This window comes from Genypterus blacodes, unplaced genomic scaffold (assembly GCF_046128005.1).
Source record: "Genypterus blacodes isolate CSIRO-AG114 ecotype Tasmania unplaced genomic scaffold, CSIRO-AGI_Gbla_v1 ptg000029l_1, whole genome shotgun sequence".
Taxonomy (NCBI): Eukaryota; Metazoa; Chordata; class Actinopteri; order Ophidiiformes; family Ophidiidae; genus Genypterus; species Genypterus blacodes.
In genome coordinates this window covers 7,191,035-7,217,500 of record NW_027466842.1, presented here as the reverse complement: position 1 = coordinate 7,217,500, position 26,466 = coordinate 7,191,035, and the positions used below count along the sequence as shown (strand labels likewise).

Genomic DNA, 26,466 nt, shown 5'->3' with positions numbered 1-26,466 from the left:
TATTGTTTGATTTTGGATCAGATTAGCACCAATTGATGGCGATAAAGGTGACACATTTCCCTTTGTCTGTTAGGAAACCTTCAATCTATACTACCACGAGTCCAATGAAGACAGAGAGAGCTACATCAAAGAGAGCAGCTTCGTCAAAGTGGACACAGTTGCTGCAGATGAGAGCTTCACACAGGTATATTTATATTTACTCCGCACAAGTGTGTGCTTGACTTGTTTGGCTTAACCTTCACCGCCATATCATCCCTCTCGACTCACATTAATTTGCTCCATTAGGACTTTTTTTGGTTTGACAAGAGCTTTTCACTTAAATGACCATCCACTCATCGCAGGAAGTGCTTTTGCCTGCTCACACACTTGCGAAATGCTTGAAATGTCAAGAGCGGCGGTGATTTTCTGCTCTCTTTTAGATTAAACAGGTTAATTGAATTGATACGACCTGACACTATTAATAAATATTACTTTAATACAGGTGGACGTCGGTGATCGTATCATGAAACTGAACACGGAGGTGCGAGATGTAAAGGTCACCACCCGAAAAGGCTTTTACTTGGCATTTCAAGATGTTGGCGCCTGCATAGCTTTGGTTTCCGTAAGAGTCTTCTACAAAACCTGCCCCCTCACCATCCGTAACCTGGCAACCTTCCCTGACACCATCACCGGTGCAGACACGTCGTCCTTAGTGGAAGTCAGAGGGTCTTGCGTCAACCAATCAGAGGAGAGAGAGGAGCCTAAAATGTACTGCGGTGCTGATGGGGAGTGGCTGGTTCCTATTGGTGGATGCCTGTGTAACCCGGGATACGAAGAAAGGGGCAGGGCATGTAAAGGTAAGGCATATACTGTATATACTTGGCTGCTATAACTCATTTGTTTTGGATGTTGTGTTCCCTTAAACCTCTCTTGGGTCTCTACTTTCAAGGTCCTCATGTCTGTGAGGACCAATCAGGGCCTGAGCTGACAGATATTAAAGGGGACATATTGTGGTTTTGTAATGTTATATAGGGGATGTATAGGGAGCTCTGCAATACTGAAGGTTCATGCTGATGAAAAGGAAAACCCACTGACCCTCAGCTGCCATGAAAGCTTCCTCCCTTACGCCTCCTTCATTTCCAATATTTTCCTCAACTTATGACACATTGAAATTGACCGTACATTGACTGCACACCTAGTTAGCCACGGGCGCAAATTTCTGTAGGCTAGAGTGTGTGATTGTGTTTGACAGTCCTCAGACCTGACACAGCTGACCAATCAGAACAGAACAGAAGAGGCTTGTTGGGAGTGGATCTTAATGAGAAGGCACTTAAAGGGCCTCACTCAGTGTGCACAATGGTGCAACATGAAGAGAGTGTAGAAGTTGATGGATGTGTTGTTGTTTTGTTTTAACAATTAGACCTCCACTCAAACACATATTGACCCTCACGGGTTTATGCAGCAGTTTCGGCAACATCATCATCATCATCATGTAGCAGCTGGTTTATGAAGTACTAATGAATGTACAGCTAATTGCTTTTGTAAATACGTACTGTACAAATCACTGCACATACAGTACAGCCTCACTCCTCAGTCTGTTCAGTATGAAGAGTAAATGCCAGGTTTCAGTTTGTGTGGCATTAATGTGCAACAGGAGCCGTCTGGACAAAAATGTCCCTTCATCGCTCACAACTGCGGCCTGAACTTTTGTGGAAGCAAATATGCAAGCTGTTCACAGCTCTCGCTAACATAAATGTGGTGTGCATGACGTGTTGTGTTTGGACGCGGCTGGTGTGAAAGTGAAAATTACAAATGTGTGCGTGTGTGTGTGTGTGAAAAAGGGTAAGGGGGGTGAATAGGAACAGCAGACTTTAATGGAGACTTTTACAACACGGCAGCCCTCCCACTATTCAGCCTCATACACAACAGACGCACAGACACACACACACACATACACACACTGGCTGACCAATAGAGAGACAGAGGACACTGATCTTCTCCCACTGATCTTCTCCCTCCGTTATTTATTAGGCCTATCCCAGAAGGCTAATTGTAAAACAAACAGACAGACTGAAAAGAGCAGAGAAAAACCATAAGTCAACATGAAAAGAGCAGACACTCTAAGAAAGAGAAAAGGGAAACAAAGAATGAAAAGTAACGAAAAGAGTTGAAGAATGCAAAAGAATCGGAGGCAGACAAGTAACAATCGGCGATAATAAACGTTATTTCTTTAAGATTTTGCCTGATTCTCTGCAATACTAAAAAGCAGCAGCCCACATTGTCCTTGACCAAAGTTTCCCATTGAACCTCCACTCTGGCTCATCCCATTTGTTGGGAGGTTTTGCGGGGTGGTCCCTGAGGTCTGAAAGATGTTCCTCTTCAACTAGATTTAAGAGAGACCCTTGACTCTGTTGAACCTGCAACAGATGTGAAGTGCCATCTATCTGTCTGCCCCGCTCCGCTTGCCTCTCCTCTCCCTGCCTGTCAGGCTCTTGGCCGGGTTCAGCTGCCTCCAGTGAAAATCCATCAAAGTCTGGATGAATACCCAATGCTACTCAGCGAAAACTCTGACCCTGCAGTGTTGGAAAGATGCCTTGACCGTTCTCCCATTTTAAGTTTGGAATCCTCAGAGGTGGCGTTCGGGTGAGCGCAGCACCCGAGAGACTTGAGAGGACATTTAGGGACACTTTGTTTTGTTCCTTCAACCCGGGTCAGAAGGTTCACGAAGCTTTTTCTCGACTCACACTGTTTACAACTGTATACAGCACACATGCAGAGACGGACACACAGAAGCTCAGTAAATACAGTTTGGGAGAGACAGATGTTGAGTTACACAAAATATTTATCCTGCACAGCTGGAGTGGAAAGGGAAGGAAACACACCGGCTTTATAATTTACCACCAAAACCATTTAATGTCCGTCCAAGAGCATAATTCTACCCCAAGAGAAGCAACGTTCACAGGAGTTAAATCAGGATTAAAGTGAGCTGTGTTCATCATGTTGCATTCTTACTGTATCAGTCTGAGCAGCATTGGAAAGCGTTGGAAAGTGAGTGATACGAATATCAATCTGTCCAATCCAATAGTATTTCTGTGTGCAAATCTTCCATGTCGGTCAATAATATGAGCCCCGTGTGCAGAAGTGAATTGAATTGAGGCAGACGTCCAAGTAAAAGTTAATTTTCAGAGTTGAGACAGTTTAGTGAGGACAGAGAGTGGAGGAGGGCAGGAGCTGTGCAGAGGGAAAAGGGGGATTAGAGGGTGAATGGAGACGGGCTCTGAGAGGAGGCCATTGACAGCAGAAGGCATCAATGCAGACCTGCCCTTCCCCCGCTGGGGGTTGTCATCGGGGTGCAAAGGGGATTGAGTAGAGAAACACGAGAAAGAAGTAGCCCCCCCCGCCCCCGCCCCCCATTCTCACATCTAGTTTAGACCCTAGGTCATGACTGAGCCTGATGAAGACGTCAAAAACTCTGACTGACAGCCGCACACGCACACACGCTCTGAGATAGTGTTTAGCAGCAGAGTGCAGGGTCATGACCGAGGTGGATGAAGACGTCAAAAGTTTGACAGCTGCGATCCGTCTGGGAGGATCGGAAACGAGGGAGGTGAGAGGATGGAGAGACAACAGAGGGAATTTGAAATGTGAACGGCTCCAGAGGTGGAATGAAAGCGGAGACTCCTGCTTTTTGTTTCACCATCTCTCCTCACTCGCCTTTTTGTGTCGTCTCATACTGCACACAATTCTGCTCACTGCCTGGGAGGGTTGGAATGCTTCTGTGTGTGTGTGTGTGTGTGTGCGTGTGTGTGTGTGTGTGTGTGTGTGTGTGTGTGTGTGTGTGTGTGTGTTTCTACGTTGTCTGTCCAGAGAGATTTCATGGTTGCGCCTCCTTCCTGCGCACCTGCAGTGTCTCATCAACACACAGAAAGCATTTGGACTAGAGGGATGAAAGAGAGAGGGGGGAGAGAGAGAGAGAGAGAAACAGAGAGGGAGCCAGCGTGAAAGAGATGAGAGAGAAAGAAACAAAGAGAGAGGGAGGATGATAGAAAGAGTGCATAATCGCTGTATTCATTCTGTCTAATTATTGCACTGCATTTCTGGACTCTAGACACTGGACCAGACATGTTGGATCTGTGTGTGTGTGTGTGTGTGTGTGTGTGTGTGTATTTGTGTATGCACATGTACTGTACTTCTCAATCTGTGTGTGTGAGCACAGTAAGATCCTCGATATTATATATTGGAGGAATGCCCAGAGAAGAGAGTGATGGGGCAAACAGAGGGGGAGGACTGTGTTCCTGCCTGTGTGTTTGTGCATGTGTGTGTATCTGTGAGTGCATCTGACAAAGTAGGCAAAGAAATGATAAAGGTTGAAGCCATTGTCTGAATCAGCCAAACCCAAGTGTGTGTGTGTGTGTGTGTGTGTGTGTGTGTCTGTTGTCTCCCTCGTCCAGGTTGTTCCTAATGTTTGGAACTCTGGCCGTTTCACCAGGCTGTCTGCTATCTGGCACAAAAACATCTCTCTCTCTCTCTCTCTCTCTCTCTCTCTCTCTCTCTCTCTCTCTCTCTCTCTCTCTCTCTCTGTTTGCTCTATCTCTCTGTCTTGCTCTCATTATCCCTCCTTTCTTTTTTCCCCACTTGTCTCCCTGTTGCCCGGTCGGTCAGGGGTAGATGTGCTGGTGGTGATCTGTTTGTGTGTCAGGCAGGAGGCGGGGTTATTGTTGCAGGGGCCCCTTTCACATGCTAATGCTCACACACACTGTTGGCTTCAGGCAGAGACAAACACACACAGATCTCCTGAAGCTCTGGCACCCAGTGAGAACATTCCAAAAATTCTACGGGCTAACCTAAAGTGAAACAACTCGTTTATTCTGGCCATCTTGATTTAAGCGATGTGGGAAATGTCAGTTTGATTTTGGAGGGCCTGCTCTCCCTAAAAAGAAATGGCACAGAGATCGACGAGATGAAGATCGGTCATATCTCTGGCCCGGCGTTTCTCTGGGTTTTAATTAGAAGGACACGACCCCTGTGTTTATTCCTGCCCCTCCCCCTTCAGTGACAGTCTATCAATCTGTCCATCTATCCATCAAACCATCCCTCCCTCCATCCATCACTGGGACAGGTGTCAGACTGGAGCGGTCAGGGGTACTTCCTCCATCCACACCCCTCTGTTGGAGAGAAACAAGGGATGCTGACAGATAACACGGTTCAAGGAGAATACACACGCGATGACACGCGGCCTAACAGTATGCCGACAAGGCTTTTAGTAGGATTTGCAATGAGCTGCATTTGCATTTTAGGAAGCAGAAGAATGCATATGCAAATGCGGACGGCGCTGATAGTAATCAGAGGGCACCTTTCCCTCCGTGTCTTCTTCTCGTCCTCCTCCTCGCTCCCTCACTCACGCTTGTTCCATCTTTACCTCCGTCTCTTCCTCGTTTTTTTACTCGTGCTGTCTCTTCTGGTATTGCTGCCCCAATGTGTGTATGTGGCTCTGCATTCCCTCAAGGGTCATTTAAGGTTGCCTCATATCTTATCAGTGTGTGTGTTTGCATCCTTGTTGCATCCTGTGCATGGACTGGCAGGGTCGGCTTGGGCTAGTGTGGGGTTAATGTCAGGTTATGAGCTCTTATTCCAGGTCAGGGCTTGGTCGCGTCCCTTCACAACCAGCGAAACCACAAAAGGAGCGACAGACAAGGGAGAAAAAGGGAGACATGAGAGCAAGTGCGAGGAAGTTTATGGCTCTTAATAGTCACTCCTTTCTTCCTTTCTTTCTCTTCTCCTCCTTTCGGTGTCAGAGGCGAGGATAGAGGATTTGGGTGGGACGGGGACAAAGGCAGGCCTGACCATTGTGTGTGTGTACCCTGTGGCATAATTTCTTAGCTGTATAATTAACCCTGTCCTGTCAAGTTGAGTCCTCAAGTATTCAGACACTACTTCTCTTAATTTTCCTGTTTCATTTGTCTTTTTTATATACTTTGAATGCAAAGCTGCAAACAAATTGCTTTAACAAACAATGGTAATTCGTTTGTTTTGTATTGGACGATATCAGCTGGCACATGGCGATGACTCATTCACAAGATGAAGCAACTCTTATCAGATGAAAGTGTGTTTATGAATTTATAGGGTTAGACAGCATGGGTGTCAACTGTGGGAGAGCCTGTGTGCGTTGGTGTGTGTGTACGCTTCCGTGCGTCCGACACAGAGCTGTAAATGCCACCAAATATCTCCGAACTCTCCCACATTTGATTGAAGAAAGATAGAGCGAGAGAAGAAGTTATCAGAGCAACAAAGGCAGATAAGTAGAGGTCGAAGCGGAAGTGCGTGGGGAGCGAAGAGAGAAAATTGTGAAAATGTGAAAGGGAGGGAAAGAGAAGGAGTGTGTGAAAGAGCAAATCTATGGAGTCTCACACAGATGGAGCTGGATGGTTAGTGTGAGTAGATTAGAGAGGAGACTTCCTCCCTCTCATGTACTGCTGAGTGTCATAAAACATTCTGACACACACACCCACGCGCGCACACACACACGCACATCATTCCCACATTCCAATCCACTCCCACTGGGACGTCTTCGTCTCCCGTGGCAATGTGGGGGAATGAAAGGGGGGAAAAGGAGCAAACCGGGAAAGATGATGGGATTGGGGAAGGAGAATGAATAGGATGTGATGATGAAAGAGGAGGTGGTAGAAAATGATTGCGGGGGAAACAAATGAAGGATTTCCCTCTGAAATTAGCGAGAAGAAACAGGCCTAAGCAGCGTTGCTCTGCCACCTCTCTCGCTTCGCAAGTCGACGTCAAGCGGTATAATTACGCACTGATTTATTGTATTGTCGCTCTTTCAATGTGTGCATTCGTTGGTATACAGAGAGGGTTTCCTCCTTCTACTGCCCGTCTCTCTCTCTCGGCTTCTCTTCTTTGACATATTTGAATGTAAATTATAATTGTGTGTGTGGAGCTTTGATGCATTCAGCATTAGTGTTTCTCCTTTTGTGTGTGGGTGTGAAAAATGTGATTCCAGGGTAGTTTTCCTCTTTTCTATCCAAGAGATCAAAATCAAACCTTTAAAAGTCAAAGTGCTCTCTCTCTGTCTCTCTCTCTCTCTCTTTCTCTAACTCTCTCTCTCTCTGTCTCTCACTCTCTCTCCCTCTCTCTCTCTCTCTCTCTCCCCCTCTCTCTCTCTCTCTCTCTCTCTCTCTCTCTCTCTGTAGCCTGTGCTGTGGGTTTCTACAAAGCCCAGTCTTCAGAAGGAGGATGCACCAAATGTCCCCCGCAGAGCCACTCGCCCAGGGACGGGGCCAAAATCTGCGAGTGCCATTCCGGATACTTCCGCTCTGACACCGACCCTCCGTCCATGGCCTGCACCCGTAAGAGCGCGTACACACACGCACATGCACAGGGAGCCAATGCACAAGTCAAGACATGCACAATGTTGGTGTGCATTGTTTGCAAATAGAAGCCAGAGAAGTGCAGCCATTGTTCCCGGGTGCTTCTATCTCCACCAAACAGAGAGAGACACAAACTTGACTGAATGCCACCCCTGTTATTTCTGATGCCATGACTTATGACTAAGCCACCATCTATGTCCTGTCTGGGTTTGATAACGAAACACATTGAGGAGTGAATAAATGCCCTTACTCCCTCGCCCCCTCGTTCCCCGCCCTCCGTCTCGCTCTGAGTAGGTCCTGTGTAACAGACTGGGAGACCTTGGTCTTTGTGTCGTAAACTTAATCATGCCTATATACAGCACATGGTTTCCTTGGCCTGGGAAAAATGAAAACAGACACGCATAACATATGCACAGAAAAAGAAATACCACAGAAGAAAACATCCATGCCATTAAAAACGTCTCTGAGCAGTATGGTTTTCATCCTCATGCCAGATGTGTACATTTCAACCTGTGCCAACACCCCAATACTTTCTGTCCATCCCGCTGCATTCGTCCTGTATATAAAGTGTAAATTCGGTTGCCTTGTTCTTCCTTCCTGTCGCCTCCTTAGAGCCGCCATCGGCCCCGCAGCAACTGATCTCTGTGGTGAACGAGACCTCGGTGGTCCTGGAGTGGAGGCCCCCTCGCCGGCTGGGAGGGCGGGCCGACATCAGTTACAGCCTGGACTGTCTCATCTGTCCCACGGGGAGCCACAGCCTGTTTGGCGGTAAACCCCTGTCCAGGAATCGCAGCCTCTCCCAGGCTGAGGCGCAGCACACCGGCCTGGGGATGCAGGCAGACCAAGGGATCGTGGGATCCGGATTACAGCCGGAGAGAAGCGTCTTCCAGAGCAGACCGGTGCCCAGGGATTACGCCAGACTGGGCGCTGGCTCCGGCTCGCAGCTCTGCCTGCCCTGCGGGCAAGACGTGCTCTTCTCCCCCGGCCAGACCACCCTGAGGACCACCAGGGTGGTCGTTAGCGAGCTGAGGGCTCACGCGCACTACACCTTCATTGTCCACGCAAGGAACGGGGTCTCCCTCGTCAGCGGCGCAGGGGCGTCTCAGAGTGCGTCTGTCACAGTCACCACCAACCAAGCTGGTGAGAAGCAACATTTGTGTTTGTCTGCTTATAGCTGCTGTCCCTAAACGGGCCAAACACAACACTAACTGTTACTGAACACATGCGGGCCAACAGTTAAAACAACACAGCAGACAACATTCAGCACTCATGCAAAAAGAAAGCCAGGATCAGTGTCTAATACTTGCAGGTTACACACGCAGGCGCACACACACACACACACACACACACACACACACACACATCACAGGTGTTTTCATTTATTCTAGTGAGACCTCTGCTCAGGTTGAAAGTAGGTGGAGCTATAATAGAAGTTTGCTGGAATTACTCTGCAATCCATTGTGCTCCGAACTCTGAAAACCTCTGACATGGAAAAATGCAATGCAGCAGTCATTCCCTTTGGAATTCCCAGTCAGAAACAAAAGCATCTGACTGATGCAACACGATGACTAGAAACAGATTTATCTTTGCTCTGTTTTGTGGTCGATAAAATGTACTGATTTGTATCTTTGTAGTTTATATAGTAAACTTTTCCAAGAATGTCTTATTCCTTCAACCATCTGACGCTCAGGGTTGATGGATTGAGCGATTTTCCGTGTTTTTCCCAGCAGAGGCCACGGAACGCTTTTCAGTCGGAACTCAGGAGCTTTCTCGATTTCTTGAGCTCCGTGGTTGGCAAGGTTTGAATCATTACGGCGGTACAGCAGAGCTATCAATCAGCGAGAGAGAGTCAGCAGGGATGTCAGTCAAACTCAGCCTGGGCCGACGCGCAGTCCTGACATCTGATTAGCAAAAACAATTTAAAGCAGCTGCGTGCATCCGAAACTTACTTCCAACTTTAAAAAGCTAAATGCACAGGAAAACTATGATGTATCTTACATTCCAAAAATTCCTTTCAGATGAATTTTCCAATATTTTACAGTGCATGAACCTGTTTCATGTTTGTTTGCATTTGACATTGAAAAGCAGAAGAACATTATTATGATTTGACACAATACATTGTACAATGTATTTAAAATGAATATAATAGAAGAGGCAGTCAGAGATAGCAGCTTCTCCACTGACCGCAGCTTTAACACCCTGTGACGCTGTTGCTTTCTCTTGACTGGAAGCTCTCCTGCTCTTCGTGGTTGCCATAGTTATTAGTCTGTCTTCCCACAGCGAAAATCAGCGGCTGAATTAAGCACTCGGGTGTGCGCGAGGGTCTGTCAGAAAGCGTTCTTGTGAATGTAAATCAGGGGTTGAAGTAGAAATAGAACAGGTTGAGGGAAAGTGGATACAACAGAGAAATAACGTGCCATCCCAGAATAACAGCGAGTGGGATTTCTCCTGTGTCAGCCGGCTTGATGAAGTGTTTTGAGAAAGCAGCCAAACTTTACGGCGTGTTTCATTTTAGTTCTGAGGAGCTCAGCCAGTGTGTGGCGTTCCTCACACATGCTCTCCATTAGTCTGAGCTCTGTGCTTTGTCCGCATGCTGTTACATCTCAACTGTCATTGCTTTAAGTCTTTACGGTGGCAGTTAGAAAGAGGCACACCTGCTTGCATCCAGGTGCCCTCGGGAAATAAAGTAGCTGCGTGCACACAGCGTGAGAGTGTGTCTGGGATGCGTCACGTCCAACCTGCTCCGCCATATGGCACAATATCATATTAACAGCCATAAAAGAGGACAAAGTGTGTTAAAGGGACAGAAAACTGGGGGATGTAAGAGGAGAGAGAGAGAGCAGAGAATGAGAGTTGTCCCTGTGGAGTAGGAAGGAATGAGATGTAGGTCAGGTCTCAGGTGTAGCAGGTCAATGGGATTGTTGACAAACACGCTCCGATGGAGGCACCGGCCAGGTCTATTGAGGCTGTAATCATGTCATCGCTCAGCATTGTAACAGTGTGATTGTTACCCTCTCTTCCTCCCAGTTCCCTCTCCGGTCTCGTCCATCCAGGCCACTGATGTCACCCGGCAGAGCCTGTCGCTGTTGTGGCAACAGCCAGATCGACCCAATGGGGTCATTTTGGAATACGAGGTCAAGTTCTACGAGAAGGTGAGGTGTCCTCAGGTTAATGCAGTACAGGCATCTGTCCAGAATGCCAATACCGCATATCGGCAAACTGTTTGTATTTCACGGATGATGAAGATGGACTTGCAGTCAGGCGCTGAAAGGATTCTTGTTTTGTCTGATGCTATCAGGATCAAAGAGAGAGGTCCTACCGTATAATGAGGACGTTCTCTCGGAGTGTGGATGTCGCAGGTCTGAACCCACTCACTGTGTACGTGTTTCATGTGCGTGCGCGCACAGCTGCTGGCTATGGAGAGTTCAGTGCCCCCTTTGAATTCTCCACCAACTCAGGTATTCTAAAAATACACCGCCTGTGTGTCCAATGCTTTGTGCTGTAGAAGGTTCTAATTTGGTGACTTAATGTCTCTGTCCTGTATGTGTCCCCTGTTAGATCCCTTCCCTCTGATTGGAGATGGAGTTAATTCTGCCATCCTGCTGCTGTCTGTCAGCGGGGTCGGAGTTTTACTGCTGATATCTGCAGCTGTCTTCATCATTAGCCGAAGGTACACACACACACACGCACACATACAAAATACTTGTTAAACTATTTTACCAGTGGAAAGAGAAGTCAATCAAATAATGCTGAGGGAAACAGGAAACTGTTTAAATGTTACAAAACCCTGAAATGTTACAAATCTATAAATGAATGATTAAAATGTATTTTAAATTCATTTTACATAAATCCTTTTTAAGTGTATAACTCAACATATATAAAGTGAGGTAAGTTACAAAGGACTCACAGTGACAATATGTGGTGATATATTTAGATAACAGTCTCATGATGATTTGTCGATTGGCTTTTTGGTTTGGTGAAGCTTCACAGCTCAATAAACTGGCACGGTGTTATTAACATTGCAACAAAGGAGGCCAACGCACGCACACACACAAACACACAGAGATAGAAGCATCCATACAGACATGCACACACATGTACTACATGCTATATCACTTTCCTATAGCAGAACATCAGTAATACAGTTACAGTGTGTGTGCTCCTTCTATCCTTGCCGACTGCTCTTGATTAAGGTGTTATGCGCAAACACACACACACGAGCTCACACACAAACACACACACACACACACACACACATGCAAAGTTCCCATGCTATTATGTAGCTAAATAATGTGTGTTACCTGAAGCTTTTAAAGGGGATTAGAGTGGAGACAGCCATAATCCCTTTGTCCCTGACTTGTCATTACTGTCTCTTCAGGAACACAGCTTGTGTGTCAGCTTCCGCTCATACACACACACACACACACACACACACACCTGCTCTTCCACAAAGGTGTTTTTGACAGTTTCTTTGTCTGATGGAAAACACCTTTTATCTGACGCTACCTCAGGCTCTGCCCCTCCCCCTCCACTGCCTTAAACGCTTTCATGTGTTGGTGCCATGCAGCCCGTCGCCCTGTGTTCTCCCTCACATCTCTTTCTATTGCGGCAAATGCTGAAACGCCCCAATGAATAAAAAACTGCGCCGCATAAAATCACACACACGTGCGCTTTTATCGGTACACTTGACTGTAAAGATCCCAACAATAACGCGTGTAGAGGGTGTGACAGGTCCGTTTGTAACCGTCTGCATCTCTCCGTCTGTGTTTTCAGGAGCGGCAAGTACAGCAAAACCAAGCAGGAATCAGAGGAGGAGAAACACCTCAACCCAGGTAGGATGTGCTGCGCCACCCTCAGACAATGTACAGTCAGGTGGACGGTGCGATCCGTCTCTCCCTCCACCCGCCCACACACATTAAATACGCACACATACTTGGATATTTCTTACTCTATACGCGGCCTTCTCACAGTATGTTGTGTAAGACTCTCACCCTCCTCCTCTGCATCTCCTCCCCCTCCTCCTCCTCCTCCTCCTCCCCACTCATTTCATCTCCTCTCCCCCACCAACAGGAGTGAAAATCTATGTGGACCCGTTCACCTACGAGGACCCCGACCAGGCCATCCATGAGTTTGCGAAAGAGATTGACGTCAGCAGCATTCACATCGAAAGGGTTATTGGCATGGGTAAGCCTGGCGTCGGCGTAAAACACACAAACCCACGGTCACACATTTGCTTTGGCACTGACATCACTGCACCACGCTGTGTAGGAGAGTTTGGGGAGGTGTGCAGCGGACGACTGCGCGTCCAGGGAAAGAGGGAGATCTACGTGGCCATCAAGAGCCTGAAAGCAGGATACTCAGACAAGCAGAGGAGAGACTTCCTGTCCGAGGCCTCCATCATGGGACAGTTTGACCATCCCAACATCATCAGGCTGGAGGGCGTGGTCACTCGATGTGAGTTGCAGGCCACCGCTTCAATTTTGTAGTACGGAAGTTTTGAAGAACTGGAATTTTGGCCTCACATTTTGGACTCTTGTGTGTTTAGGTAGACCACTGATGATCATCACAGAATACATGGAAAATGGATCTCTGGACGCTTTCCTGAGGGTACCTTTATTTTTCATATGCTGTCTTTGTTTGATTTCTGAAGGGTAAAATCTATTGAGGAATCAGCCTTTGTCTCTGTGCACTGAATATACAGTATCATAAATCCCAGATAAAACGCAGGAGGACAATCCAACGCTGAGCATATTTGCACTCATTCATAGCCGCTAATAGCACCATAACGTGATTCTCTGCATGTGTCCAGAAACACGATGGCCAGTTCACGGTGATCCAGCTGGTCGGCATGCTGCGCGGCATCGCCTCGGGCATGAAGTACCTGTCAGACATGAACTACGTCCACAGAGACCTGGCAGCTCGGAACATCCTGGTCAACAGCAACCTGGTGTGCAAAGTGTCCGACTTCGGTCTGAGTCGGGTTCTGGAGGATGATCCGGAAGCTGCGTACACCGCAAGAGTAAGACACGAGTGCTGCGTGTAGAAATATCATCATCTAGCTGTGGGGAAACGAATGACAGCAGCTGATATTCCGTGTTGCTTCTCCCTCAGGAGGCTGCTGCGACTTATCTTTCCCCCGGAGGCAAGATTCCCATCCGATGGACCGCGCCAGAGGCCATAACGTACAGGAAGTTCACCTCAGCCAGTGACGTGTGGAGTTACGGCATCGTCATGTGGGAGGTGGTGTCATACGGAGAGAGGCCCTACTGGGACATGAACAACCAGGATGTGAGATGAATTCTGTCACCATATCAATGTCCTCCAATAGCAGTGTTAAGCTTGTGAAAATGAAAAACTGAGGCAGGTTCATATGAGGGATTATTCTCAGATATTAATGGGGATTTCTGTGATTTTTAGCTACACCTCGATGGAATTAGCTCTGGCCGTATTCTTACGAGTTATGCTCATATTTCACGCAACAATTTTGTCGCTGGAGCTTTAGCTTCCCACTGGGGACCCACAGCACTGCATGTTTTGTCTCTCCCCCTCTACACCCTCCTCATCGGCTAATTCAGGTGTGTTTAACCAGTCCTTATGTCATCTGCGCCGCCGCTTGATCAATTTCACTCTCCTGATTTGAGGTCCTGTAGGTCCTGCAGGAGCACTATTGACAAAAAGGATCGAAAGAAACGAAACCAAACTGCATATTGTAGATGAAACATGAAACCAAACAAACAACTTAGATCTGAGAGTTTATGTAATAAATCTTAGCTTTTCCATCCAAATATGTAGTTATAAAATATGGTTAAACCAGATTTCAGCAATGAACGGCCCCCAGGAGAGAGATAGAGAACAGCTGTCTCATATCAAGGATCCATAAAAACAAATGTGATAATCTTTTCCAGGTTCTCAAAACAAAAGTTTTCCTAAGCTTTAATGTTTCAAACAGACATTACTGAATACACTGACAACCACATCACAGATGTCCAGTATAATGATAGTTAACGGAATGTAGCAGATTTATGTGTGTGATAATTTCGTGGTCAACCAAACCGATTTAATTCCATGAAATAAACTGCCTCACTTATCAACACTATTTCAACACGTCATAAGTATTTTCTGGAAACCATTGCTTAGTGTGTGATCCTTAAGGGCGAGCGCACTCCAACTGATTTTGTTGTTCTGAACAACTTATGACATGCAAGACAGAAATCCTAATTTAGAGCAAGTTTGCCTTCACTCGGCTTCATCAAAGCTTGTTAAGTTTGAGTGGGTCAAAGAGACAGTCTGACTGGGGCTGCGAGACATTTTAGACATATGGAAATTTACAAACATGATTGATTCCATCTGCGGCGCTTGCATATTGTCAGACATTGAGCCGCTCTCTGGAGACGTCCTCTCCTCCGAGTTCAGCGTCTACCATGTTTTTTTTTCTTTTTTTCCCTCTCGCCGGTGCAATTTAGTACATGCTGCGCTGCGCATCCTTTTGTTACAGTCAGGTGAAAATCAAAGTCACCATAGTCCTTTGTTACGGCGAGGCGGTGGTGCGTGGAGATCGCTCGCAATCAAACACAAGCGTTGTTGATTGTGTGACCCCGCTGGTTCTCTATTTGTTTAGTACGAGAAGTTACAGGAAACTCGTTTGAAGAGAGCAGGATCCAGTTTTGAGGAAGTAATGACAATATGAATCCTGCCTTAGGTGATTAAAGCCATAGAGGAGGGCTACCGTCTGCCTGCACCGATGGACTGTCCTGTGGTGCTGCACCAGCTCATGTTGGACTGCTGGGAGAGAGAGAGGACAGACAGGCCCACCTTCAGCCAGATACTTAACATGCTGGATAAACTCATCCGCAACCCCGGGACTCTGCGCCGCACGGGAGGGGACAGGTACGTGCGCAGACGTGCACAAGCACGTCACTGCGTTCCATTTGCAGCGTGCTGCGTCCAGCTCTAATATTTGCTTTGTCCCTCTCTCTCTCCCATCCACCCAGACCTGCACCCAGCGCTATGTTGGAGTCAGGGGTGGGCTCACTGGTAGGTGTGTCAGTGTTGCCAGAGGTGTGTGTGCCGGAGTGGACGGTGTGCGAGTGGCTGCAGTCCATCGGGTTGGAGAGGTACAGAGATACGCTGACAGCTGCAGGATACACCAGCCTGGACAGCCTACTGGCTCTCACACACCAGTGAGTAAAACTGCACCCAGTGCCAAAAATGTTTCAACACTCACTCAAACACCATTTTCACATCTACATTATGTGATCGTAAGTTGATTTACCAAAGCATATAAACGCTTCATCATCCGAAAACCTGCATGATGGGGCATTTCCTCACCTGATCTATTTCCTCTCATAAGCTGATGAGGAAGTGAGTAATGTTTATTCAGCAGATGAGAGAATCCTGTTAAGTTGTGTTTTCACCTTGACTGCAGTACAGATGAAAATGGTGCTGGCGGTTATCACATTTAAGGCGTGAATCAATGACACGCATACATGAAAATGTCAGATATGCTGTTTAATAATGAATGATTGGCAGACACTTTGCAATCTACTGGCATTTATAAAATGTAACAAAAGCTTCACTATTGTTATTTCTTTGTTGAGCATAAATAAAGTCGTTTATGAGGACGACTGCTGGGTTTTCAGATTGTCAACAAAACACTTTGCTGGAGCTTGAAAAGTCATTCTGAGAGCCGCTGTGATTAAAGCTTCTTCCTCTTAATGTTATTTTTACAGATCAATATGAAAATAGCGCCTGCAAGAGCTAGAACATAAATCTTTGTCTCTGTCCCCACAGGGAGATGGACAGACTCGGAATAATCACGCTGTCACACCAGGACATAATAACTGCGAGTGTGCAACAGGAAATGTTGTCCCACATGCAGCACATGGATCACAGAATGGTTCCAGTCTGAGCGGAGGCAGAGCTGTGACTGGGGAAGAGTTTCATTTACCTCATCCATGCACTTTAGAAAGACTTTTCACAAGCAGATCTACAAGGAGCAGGATACAAACAGAGAAAAGGAGAGAGAACAGCAGCACTTTTTGTAAACTTCTATCCGTGGAGATTTTCTGGAGGTGGCTATCGATAGTTTGAGCTCCTGGAAGCTTGGGCTGCAGCCTCATCCTGTGATCATCTCCATTTTCCATGATTTTATTATCTGTTTTGTGAAAGCTGACATGTAAGCCTGTGTATAAGCAGAATGGCTTCCAATGTTTTCATTTGCTGCTTTGGGCTTGACTTGAATAAAATGTTTTTGTGTTTGTTCATATGTCTGTGCGTGTGCGGGTGTGTGTGGACGTGTGTGAGCTGTGCATAATGTGAATGCACATAACGTGGAATCTCTCTTGTCGAGTCATCACCCACTTTGAATATTCTGAATATGCAAAGTTTGTAGTGCGAGTGGCAGGAGCCAGACAGAATGTATCATTCCAAGCTCTTAGTAGTTTAATTTTAGAACATCATACTAACACACTGTATGATTTGCTTGTATTTTTAATGTTATTTTCTATTTTTAATTATATGAATTATTGTTCTCGTGTCTGTTGAATTTAGACATGTAGATATAGACATTTAGAATGTTGTCCATCTGTGTCTGATGCATTGTCTCTTTTTAAAACGTTAAGAATTAGCTGAACATTTCATTTATTTATGGTCTTTTTTTTATCTAGTATGTAAATTGTAAAATAGTAACACTGAGGAGAAATTGTAATGATTGCCATGTTGCATTACAATAAATTCCAAAATACATCAGTGTGTGAGAATCATTTTTGTTTTTACACACAACCAACATGTTTACATTGACAGAAATAATGGATTCTGCTATTCTCCAAATACACACTGGGACACACTGCCAAGTATAATGTTTACATGCCAATTGCAAAATAAAGATCTGTTACTCAAGGCTATTGCAAATGAGCTTTATTTCAATCTAATCGTTTACACATTAGAACACTTAAACTAGTAGTGATATGTGGACTGACAGAAAATGTGAAATATGAAAGGTATAGTATTAGTAAAATCAGTAATAAGATTGTTTTGTTTTCTATGGGATTACTATGATGTGAATTCATTAGTGTGAGCTTGACACTGGAAAATGTAAATAAATGTAAAAAAACTAAATGTTCACACAAAAGCCGCTTATTCGGCTGGTTTGGGTGGAGAATCAGCCATGTGGACAAATTTTACTAATGATGTAAAACATGAGTAGCTCATGGACAATTTTATTTTGTCATAGTAGCTCTTAGAGGCAAAAAGGTTGGAGACCACTGACTTAAACGATCATAAATGTATCATCTCGATCGCATTAGAATTCAAGTTTTGACCTGCATGTAGACTGTGACACAGTGCTGATGTGGGAAATGGTGCAATCATGTGCGATTGTGTAACTTACGTGTGTCACAACAACAAGCCTTATGAGCGTCATCGTTGTAAGGAAGTTGTATGTGTCATTTTTGAATTACATACAGCCTCTTCCTTCCTTCCCAAACACGGCTGAGACTAAAGCTGTGTGTGTTTATCTAAACATTCTATATACTAAATGGTAAAGTGGTAGATATGATTTCACTGTATTTCATGTATTCATTATTAATCGTCGCCATTTCCTCCCTTGTCCATAAGGTAAAAAGGTTACGTTATACGTCACCACAGATAAACTCGTGTAGCGCCAAGAGCTCCAGAGTTTATGACCTTTATATACGACTTCAGTGGCCGCTGTTTCGATTGCAATCTCCACGTCGTAAATTTTGCCATACCACCCAAACGCAGCACGAGTTCTCAGCTATTTCTGCGATTTGGACATGACACACGACACCACATGGAAAAGGTCTATTTTGATGCATCTAATGTAAACAGGAAACTGTCATGTGGAGAGGGTGAAAGCTTTAAAGGCGGACTTTTCTGATTTGATACATTAAATATGATTTGATGCTCTTGTGGAGAGCTGATAGCCACACAAGCTACTTGATGTGACCTCAATGACATCATGGTGGTCACTTTCCAGGTCATGTTTACTCTCTGTACTGCTGTGTGAATAGAAGCGTGAAATATGAATGTATAAAAACATACAATTAATGTGTTAACGTAGGAGGAGTTTCATTCAGCCAAAACCTTTCTACAGTGGTTTTCATGTATTGAATAGAACTCCCCTACAGCAATAAACGAAATTTAATGTGTTGTGCTTGAAACAACAAGAGCCCCACCAGATTATGCCACAATTAATGTGGCATAATCTGGTGGAATTGAGTTCCTGTGTGTGTGTGTTTGTGTGTGTGTGTGTGTGTGTGTGTGTGTGTGTGTGTGTGTGTGTGTGTGTGTGTGTGTGTGTGTGTGTGTGTGTCTTTGTGTGTGTGTGTGTGTCTGTGGAGGAGAGCAATGAGAGAAGAAGCATAAGGTAAGAGGAGAGAATATAAGGAGGAGAGCTGTGACCATTGGCGCCTGTGAGCCACTATGTTTTTGTCAGCTGAATTGGGCTGAGTTGGCAGAGCAAACTTGTCAAATCAGCAAACATCTGTCTCTGAGTACACTAACCACACACAAACACACACATATTCACACAGTATAGAAACACACCCTCTCTGGGGAGTTGATTGGATGACACCTTTGAAACATAAAGGAGGAGAGAACCTGATCTGAATTCTGCAGAATCTCTAATGAGAGTTATATACATACGTATCTAAGTACACACACACACACACACACACACACACACACACACACACACACACACACGTGAACAATTGGTATACACACAATACACCCCCTGTCTCCCTCTCTCACTCTCTCTCTCTCCAATCCAACTCTAACCAAATCACACAAAGCAGGCAAAATGCTGATGGTGGTTAATGAGGCAGAAAGATGAGAAAAAAAGATAGACTGAGGGAAGGAGGGAGAGAGAGGGAGAGGGAAGAGGGGGAGAGAAAGAGGGGTTCAAGAGTTTGCTGTGCTGGGGGAAATTAAACAGGAACCCTCTGTCAAACAATCAAACACTCACAATTAGCATAGAGGTGTGGACGCTGATACTATATTTCGCAGGTAGATTTTAGTGCTAACTTGTAACTGAATACTCAGGATAAGCTGTGGTACACGTCCTCTGATAAAGTTACGCACACTTACTCACACACACACACACACACACACACACACACACACACACACAAACACACAATAAGTCTTTATGAGTGTTGATACTGCAACTGAATTTCTGTAAGTGCTCCATCTCGCTGCTTTTACAATCCACTCAGCAAAGACCAACATTCGTTACATTTGGAGACCTTTGGTGGATCTACCTAGACTTAATGTCACAAATGGAAAACGCTTCCCCGTCTGCAGCGCTGCCACAGAGCGCTGCCTGTTGCCATTCTGTAGTCGGATAAAGGAACCACATCGATCGTAGGGAAAGAAAGTACACCGTTTAGGCCTAAACCCACATGGGCCATCGCTCGACTGAGCAGCTGTAGTTTTAACCCTAAAAGACACTCTTGTTGTATTGAGGAGGACAGATCAAATTGAGTCTTTCTGTCTCTGTGTCTCAGCGGGAGGCGATTGTGGGTTTTTGTCCCCAGATTAGGGCGGTTATAGAGCTAACTAATCCTGCCGGCTCATCCATGTGGGAGTGGCAGCAGGGCGTCTATGCTGTGCGGCCAGCCGTAAGTGAATGTGTTGAGATCGGGGGTTTACTCACTCACACACAGTCTAGATTTGTCTCAGGATTAAAGGAATCACCTCAATGACTGACATAATGCCAGAGGCATTCCCACGGCAACCCTGATGAAGCTGTTTGTATGTGTGTGCATGTTTGTGCTTGTGTGGGTGTACATGTTTCTGCATATGTGTGTGTGTCTGTGCATGCATGCTGTACTTCTATAATCTGTTTATGGGACCAAAGGACACACACACACACACACACTCACACACACAGCTCTGGTTCCTCTATAGAACAGCAGCTGCCCAAGTTGGCAGGCCATGTCCCCCTCATTATGCTGGCCGGTCGCTCGTGTCCTGCTTCTCTCTCCTGCTGCTGCTGCTGCTGCTGGATAGGTAGCATCTGACACACATTAGCCTGCTATTAAAGACTTCTGCTGGAGCCATTATCACAGACTTAGGGAGAAACACCCCAGGGTGCTATTTCTTTTGCAGTGACGTGCATTTTATCCAAAACCATCCAATTTGACCATTCCCAAAGTTTTGCAACAGAAGCAATGTTTTTGTCCTGTAAGGCTTGATTTAATTTAATTTCTGTGTGGAAGTTCTATGCTGCCGCCCACTTGTATCTTTCTGCACTCGTCATTTGTTACTGCTGGAACCACAGAAGAAGAATTTCAGGTTGTCTGAAAGTTGCCATCAGAGTTACAGAAAGTAACCCTCCACCTCCTGCCTGATCGACTACCGCCCTGTAGCACTGACATCCACCATCATGAAGTGCTTCGAACGGCTAGTCAGAACCCACATCTGTTCCACCCTTCCAGACACCCTTGACCCCCTTCAATTCGCCTACCAGCGAAACCGATCCACCGTCAACGCCATCGCCCTGACTGTGCACACCGTCCTCTCCTACCTGGATAAGGTATGTGAGGATGTTGTTTGTAGACTACAGCTCAGCATTCAACACAATTGTGCCCGCCAAGCTAGTCCCCAAGCTCAAGATCCTGGGTCTTAACAACTCCCATTGCAAATGGATCCTGGACTTCCTGACGGGCAGGCCCCAAGTGGTGAGAATGGGTAACCTCACCTCCTCCGAACTGACCCTGGGCACTGGAGCCCCCCAAGGCTGCGTTCTTAGCCCCCTGCTATACGCCCTGTTCACACATGACTGTGTGGCCACACGAAGCTCCAATGTCATCATAAAATTTGCTGATGACAACACCGTCCTGGGTCTCATCTCCAAAAACGATGAGACCGCCAGAGAGGAGGTCCGTGCCTTGGCAACCTGGTGCCAGGAAAACAACCTCTCTCTCAATGTCGGCAAGACAAAGGAGATGATTGTGTACTGCAGGAAACGGCAGGAGGGGCACGCCCCTATTCACATCAATGGGGCTATAATGGAGAGAGTTTCCCATTTTAAATTCCTCGGTGTACACATCAGCGACGATCTCACCTGGTCTAAATATTCTGTCACGGCAGTGAAAACTGCCCAGAAGTGCCTATACTTCCTGAGGAGACGTTTCAAGAAGTTTGGCATGTCTACTAAAACTCTCACCAACTTCTACAGGTGTACCGTCGAGAGCATCCTCTCCGGCTGCATTACTGCTTGGTATGGCAGCTGCTCTGCTGAGGACCGCAAGGCCTTCCAGAGGGTGGTAAAGAGAGCAGAGCGCATCATTGGCTCCAACCTCCCCTCGTGCAAGGCATCTATCTCAGACTCAAACACAGCTTCTTCCCCCAGGCCATCCGGCTGTCCGTGATTTTCGTGGCGGGTGCACTGGTGAGTGCGCTGGCACCGGTGAGTGCGCCGGCATTGGAAATTGCGCGATAGTGTGAGTGATGGAACGTCAAGTGCCGGGTGGGGGGGCCACTGGGGGGGCCAGCGATTTTCCAGGTCCGCGGCGCCACTGCAAACAACACAAATTGCCTCTTTGAATCTTCATCTTCATCAGCAGTTCTTTCCAAACCAACCTCACCTCCTTGCAATCCTGCTTGGTATGTGCAATTGTGTCGGACCAAGTTTAGGGGTCAGTCAAGAAGGTCCAGGGTTTGTTTACATGTGTTTTTTTGCTGTGTGTGGGTTTCCCCCACCATTGAAACACCAATGCCACTGCCCTTGAAAAAGGCACTCCTGTAAACAGGAGATGGACCAAACAATGACATTAACTACCAGGCAGGAGGGTGAGAATACGGAGAACATTTTTTTCCTCACCAGAGACTCTTTATAAACCCATCACAGAAACACAGCAAAGCTAACAATCGTTCTAGACAGCTTCAACATGAGATTAATTTTTTTAATCTAATTTTTTCATGAGATGAAAACTAAATTACCTTATGAATGAAAATAAAGTTAAACCCCCATGTTACCATTTAGCAGCACTCTTTCCATGCTATGACAACACAAAAACAACATAAAATAGCCATAAAAGTGACATTTCACAATAGCAACACGGCTAGCAGCATGGCACAGAAAGCTAACCAATGCTTAGTTTCACACAACCACACAGCAGCCGGCCAGAGCCCAGACATGACTTCAGCTTTCTGCCACATTTAAAATTTCACATGCCACCATATGATTCTCTCAGCCATAACTCTCAAAATATCGAGTAAAAATTGTAAATTTACTAGCATTCCAGAGGTTGTAATGTCATAAAACGACCACAACCAAACTGGGGGCGCTGTCACGTAATAATAAATAAACCGGATTGAATTGATAAATTGTTTTAAATTAATTTATAATATCAGGTTTTGTTTAAGTAAATATATGCCTCATAAAACTCATTTTAGCCTTCCTGAATAGTTAACAACACCAACTCACAGAAAATGACCCCATATTCAGTAGAACCTTCTGTAAAATATGAGCCACTGGGTCTGAAGGCTGGAATTTGGTATAGATTTAGAGTGAAGCAATGGGTTTGTAAAGAGCTATAAGCAAAAATAACAAGCTTAAAATACAGGCAAGCTTTAACTTTGCTGCTTCAAGGCAATTTAACCCCTGAAGCTGTCCAGGAATCTCTGCTGGCAATTGTGACAGAGTTCACTTCAAATCAAATGAGCTCCGAACCGAGGCCGACGCAGAGCGACGAGCACACACACACACACACACACAACCATTACAAGCAAGTACCAACCAGAGGGAATCGTGTAACTCTACAGCTTGAAAATAATTTTCGCTACAATCAGCTAGACAAGGGAATGACTCTTAGTTCCTGCACGAGCACAGCAGAGGGGGAAATGGGTCATTATCAGTGAACAGCACTGACACACAGAGAGCGGCTGCACAGAGAGAACAACCATTACTGCTGTTTATATTGAAACCCAATCCACATTCTGTGTACGCAGGTGCCCGTGCGCATTCATCCATGTCATCCAATTTCAATATTAAGGCTTGCAGTACACAGAGCATCATGAAAGCCTCCAGGCCTGACAAACTACAACCAAAGCCATCATTTTCTGCTCCTCCGCAGAGAATCAGAGTCGTCAAATCCCCGCAAGCACAGAGAGAGAGATTGAAGAGAAACAGGTAGAGGGAGAGAAGAAGGGGGCAGGGATGGCAAGGAAAGTTCCGTCCTTCATCAGCCCTCCATCCCTCCATTCCTCTATCTCATTAAGGATGGATAGTTGATCAATAGGAGAGGAGCGGTGGAAGGGGATTAGGATTAGAAATCAATGGCTTTGTTTTCTCCAGCCTGCCAAAGATAAACACTGCCTTAAGACACTCACAGAGCAACACATAGACTTTCACGGCTTTTTATCTGTGTGTGAGAGGGCACCGTGTCCTGTGTGTGTGTGTGTGTGTGTGTGTGTGTGTGTGTGTGTGTGTGTGTGTGTGTGTGTGTGTGTGTGTGGACGCACGGGCATCTGTTTCCAGCTTCTCACGCGGAGTTAAAAACAGAATCTTCGATCTCTTCACTATCTGATCCAGTGAAATCTCTACTATGGTGAGATGTGCTGATATGTTGTGGACTATTTGATTAGCGCTCGGAGCTGGCGTGTGTGTGGGAGACGCATGTTGCAGTGTGCATCACAGATCAGAGATTGACTGCAGGTTCACACCGTGTCACTGTTTTCAAGACGCTCTGAGTATAGCTGGAGATGGCTGGTGAAGAGGTAACATCATCATACGTTGGCTGGAAAGAGAAGGGATGCTCCTAAAAACCTGAGTGGGCTGTAAGGAGAGAGGCAAGGCATTCTGGGTAGGTGAGCCTTCACATCCCACACAAGTTGTTTCAAAAACATACCCTCTCCTTTGATCTCTCTCCGCGCTCTCTCCCTCCCCTTTCCCTCTCTTTCTCCTTTTCACGTACACACACACACGTACACACACACATGTGGTTACATGTACACACACACACACACACACACACACACACACACACACACACACACACACACACACTTGCTGTTTGTTCTAGCTTTCTCCCCTCTCTCCTTTGAAGGAACAAAGGCATTTGTTTCTGCTGATGAAAGCTCAGCATTGTGACAGCACATTTCACCCCAGATACAGATGCCGGCGCATCACAATCTTACTTCACTTAAAACACTTAAAATCCTTTTGAAAGAGGAATTTTAGAATGACTGTCTGTATCTCCCCTTGTTCACTTTATATTCAGCTTTGTTTTCTGTTAATCATTATGATATTCCTCCCAATTGAGTCACAGGTGGCTGAGGCTTTCCCAGCATGCATTGTACGTACATGAAGCAGAAGATAGCGTACCTACTGCGCTGCAGGACGAATACAGATAAGACAAAGTCAGACTGACATACCTCAGAGTAAATTGGAGTCATCTGACCTGAGGTTGCTTTGGATTGTGGGAGGAAACCAGAGCAGGAGGAAGAACCCCAGGCATGGTCAGGTCCTACTCGCTCTCACTGCACATTTCCCACCATTGAACCACAGTTACACCCTGATCTGTGTCTGTGCTTCATAATTTGTTCAACTTTGGCTGCAACTTGAGCTGAAGAAGAAATTTATGCGTGCGTGCGTGCGTGCGTGCGTGCGTGCGGAGGTGGGGGTGGGCAGGTGGGTGGTTAGGAGGCGGACAACTTTTTTTTCCTTGACAATCGGGCAGGTGTCTGCTGATCCTTGTGTATCACACATTCCATCATGGCCCGACATGGCTGACTTGTCGTCCTGAGTGACATTCGCAACTCGGACTTACACACACACACACGCACGCACGCACACGCGGGCACACACACACACACACACACACAGCACAATGTACAAGCACCCAAAGAAGCATGGTGAGCACACACTGTACTCTGTAGTATAATAACTTCTGGTGGCCATCTGGACACTGTATGTTTTCACAAATTTCTAATTGTACATAACTTACAGCTTCGCTCTCTCCCTCTAGGTGTGTGTGTGAGAGAAAGAAAGAGAACAAGAGAGAGAAAAAGGCCGTTTTACTGCATATAGTCAACCACAATTCCAACTCGCTTGATAGGATTGATTGATCCGTCTGATGGTTTATTTTAGCACCAAAGCTTGCCAAGAAAATAATAAAGAAAATATGATCTGTCTCAGTAAAATCATAGAGCTCATATATAATGATAACTGTGTTAAAATGTGACATTGAAGGATGAGGTAGTTGCCATATAAGCATTTGATGAGCTTGAGCATTGTCTTATAAAGGACATCATGAAATGAATAGAGGCCTGCAGAAAGCTCATATATGGCATAAAGATGATTTTACTGTCCACTCAAGAAGCTGGAATTCTCTTGTAAGCCAAAACATTGCGCAACAGTGTCCAATCAAGATATTGCAAGTATGGAAAATACATCTGAAATAATCTGATGCCACCTAGTGGGCGAATAATGCAAATGCATTTTACACTTCAGTTTTTTACACAATATAATCTTTATTTTGTTTTTCCCACAGTGAGGAGCTACAAAGACTGTTGCCTGCACACAGGCTGTGTAACCTTCAACAGACTCACAGGTATTACAATCACATGTTACAACAGAGGAAGTCTTTATGATGGTGCATCATGACGACAACAGAGGAAGTCTTCATGATGGTGCATGTTGTTTTTAGCTGGTACACAGTAATTTCCCTCGGGATGATAAACTTTCATCTTGTCTTATCTTAAAACAAGCATCGCCATACATGGAAGGAAACTGTTACAGCAGATGCTGATGTGCATTAGTGGCTTTGTTCTCTCACTCAGAGTGGTGATTACCTGGTTCAGCTTGGTTATTCTGATTATTTGTGATTGTCCCAGTGCCGTCTGGAATGTCTGTGTTTAATTTTTCTCACTCAGCTGACATGCTTATAGCTGGTGGCTCATAACAACAAATTTACACGTTTGACAATTTGACAAATAGGCTGGACACGGAGATTTCGCTGTATTTACATATCATCCAATCGCACGTTCACGAGCATGCCAACACTCACATACACAGACGCATATGGGCACAAAGACTAACATGCTCGTGCTGAAGCGCACGCACACGCACAGTATA

General features: G+C 45.7%; 1 protein-coding gene across 1 annotated transcript in view; it reads left to right on the top strand.

The window, feature by feature from the left end:
• LOC142994272 (ephrin type-A receptor 4-A-like) overlaps window positions 1-17,180 on the top strand; it is a 20,182-nt gene extending 3,002 nt beyond the window's left edge. The window contains exons 4-19 of the mRNA XM_076145020.1: window positions 74-184; window positions 482-836; window positions 7,185-7,340; window positions 7,974-8,501; window positions 10,389-10,513; window positions 10,660-10,819; window positions 10,920-11,031; window positions 12,135-12,193; window positions 12,432-12,545; window positions 12,630-12,815; window positions 12,907-12,968; window positions 13,171-13,380; window positions 13,473-13,649; window positions 15,061-15,248; window positions 15,353-15,541; window positions 16,152-17,180. Of these exons, the coding sequence (XP_076001135.1) occupies window positions 74-184; window positions 482-836; window positions 7,185-7,340; window positions 7,974-8,501; window positions 10,389-10,513; window positions 10,660-10,819; window positions 10,920-11,031; window positions 12,135-12,193; window positions 12,432-12,545; window positions 12,630-12,815; window positions 12,907-12,968; window positions 13,171-13,380; window positions 13,473-13,649; window positions 15,061-15,248; window positions 15,353-15,541; window positions 16,152-16,269 (2,850 nt within the window). The 3' untranslated portion in view covers window positions 16,270-17,180. The remainder of the gene's footprint in view (window positions 1-73; window positions 185-481; window positions 837-7,184; window positions 7,341-7,973; window positions 8,502-10,388; window positions 10,514-10,659; window positions 10,820-10,919; window positions 11,032-12,134; window positions 12,194-12,431; window positions 12,546-12,629; window positions 12,816-12,906; window positions 12,969-13,170; window positions 13,381-13,472; window positions 13,650-15,060; window positions 15,249-15,352; window positions 15,542-16,151) is intronic.
• Window positions 17,181-26,466: the final 9,286 nt, after the last annotated feature.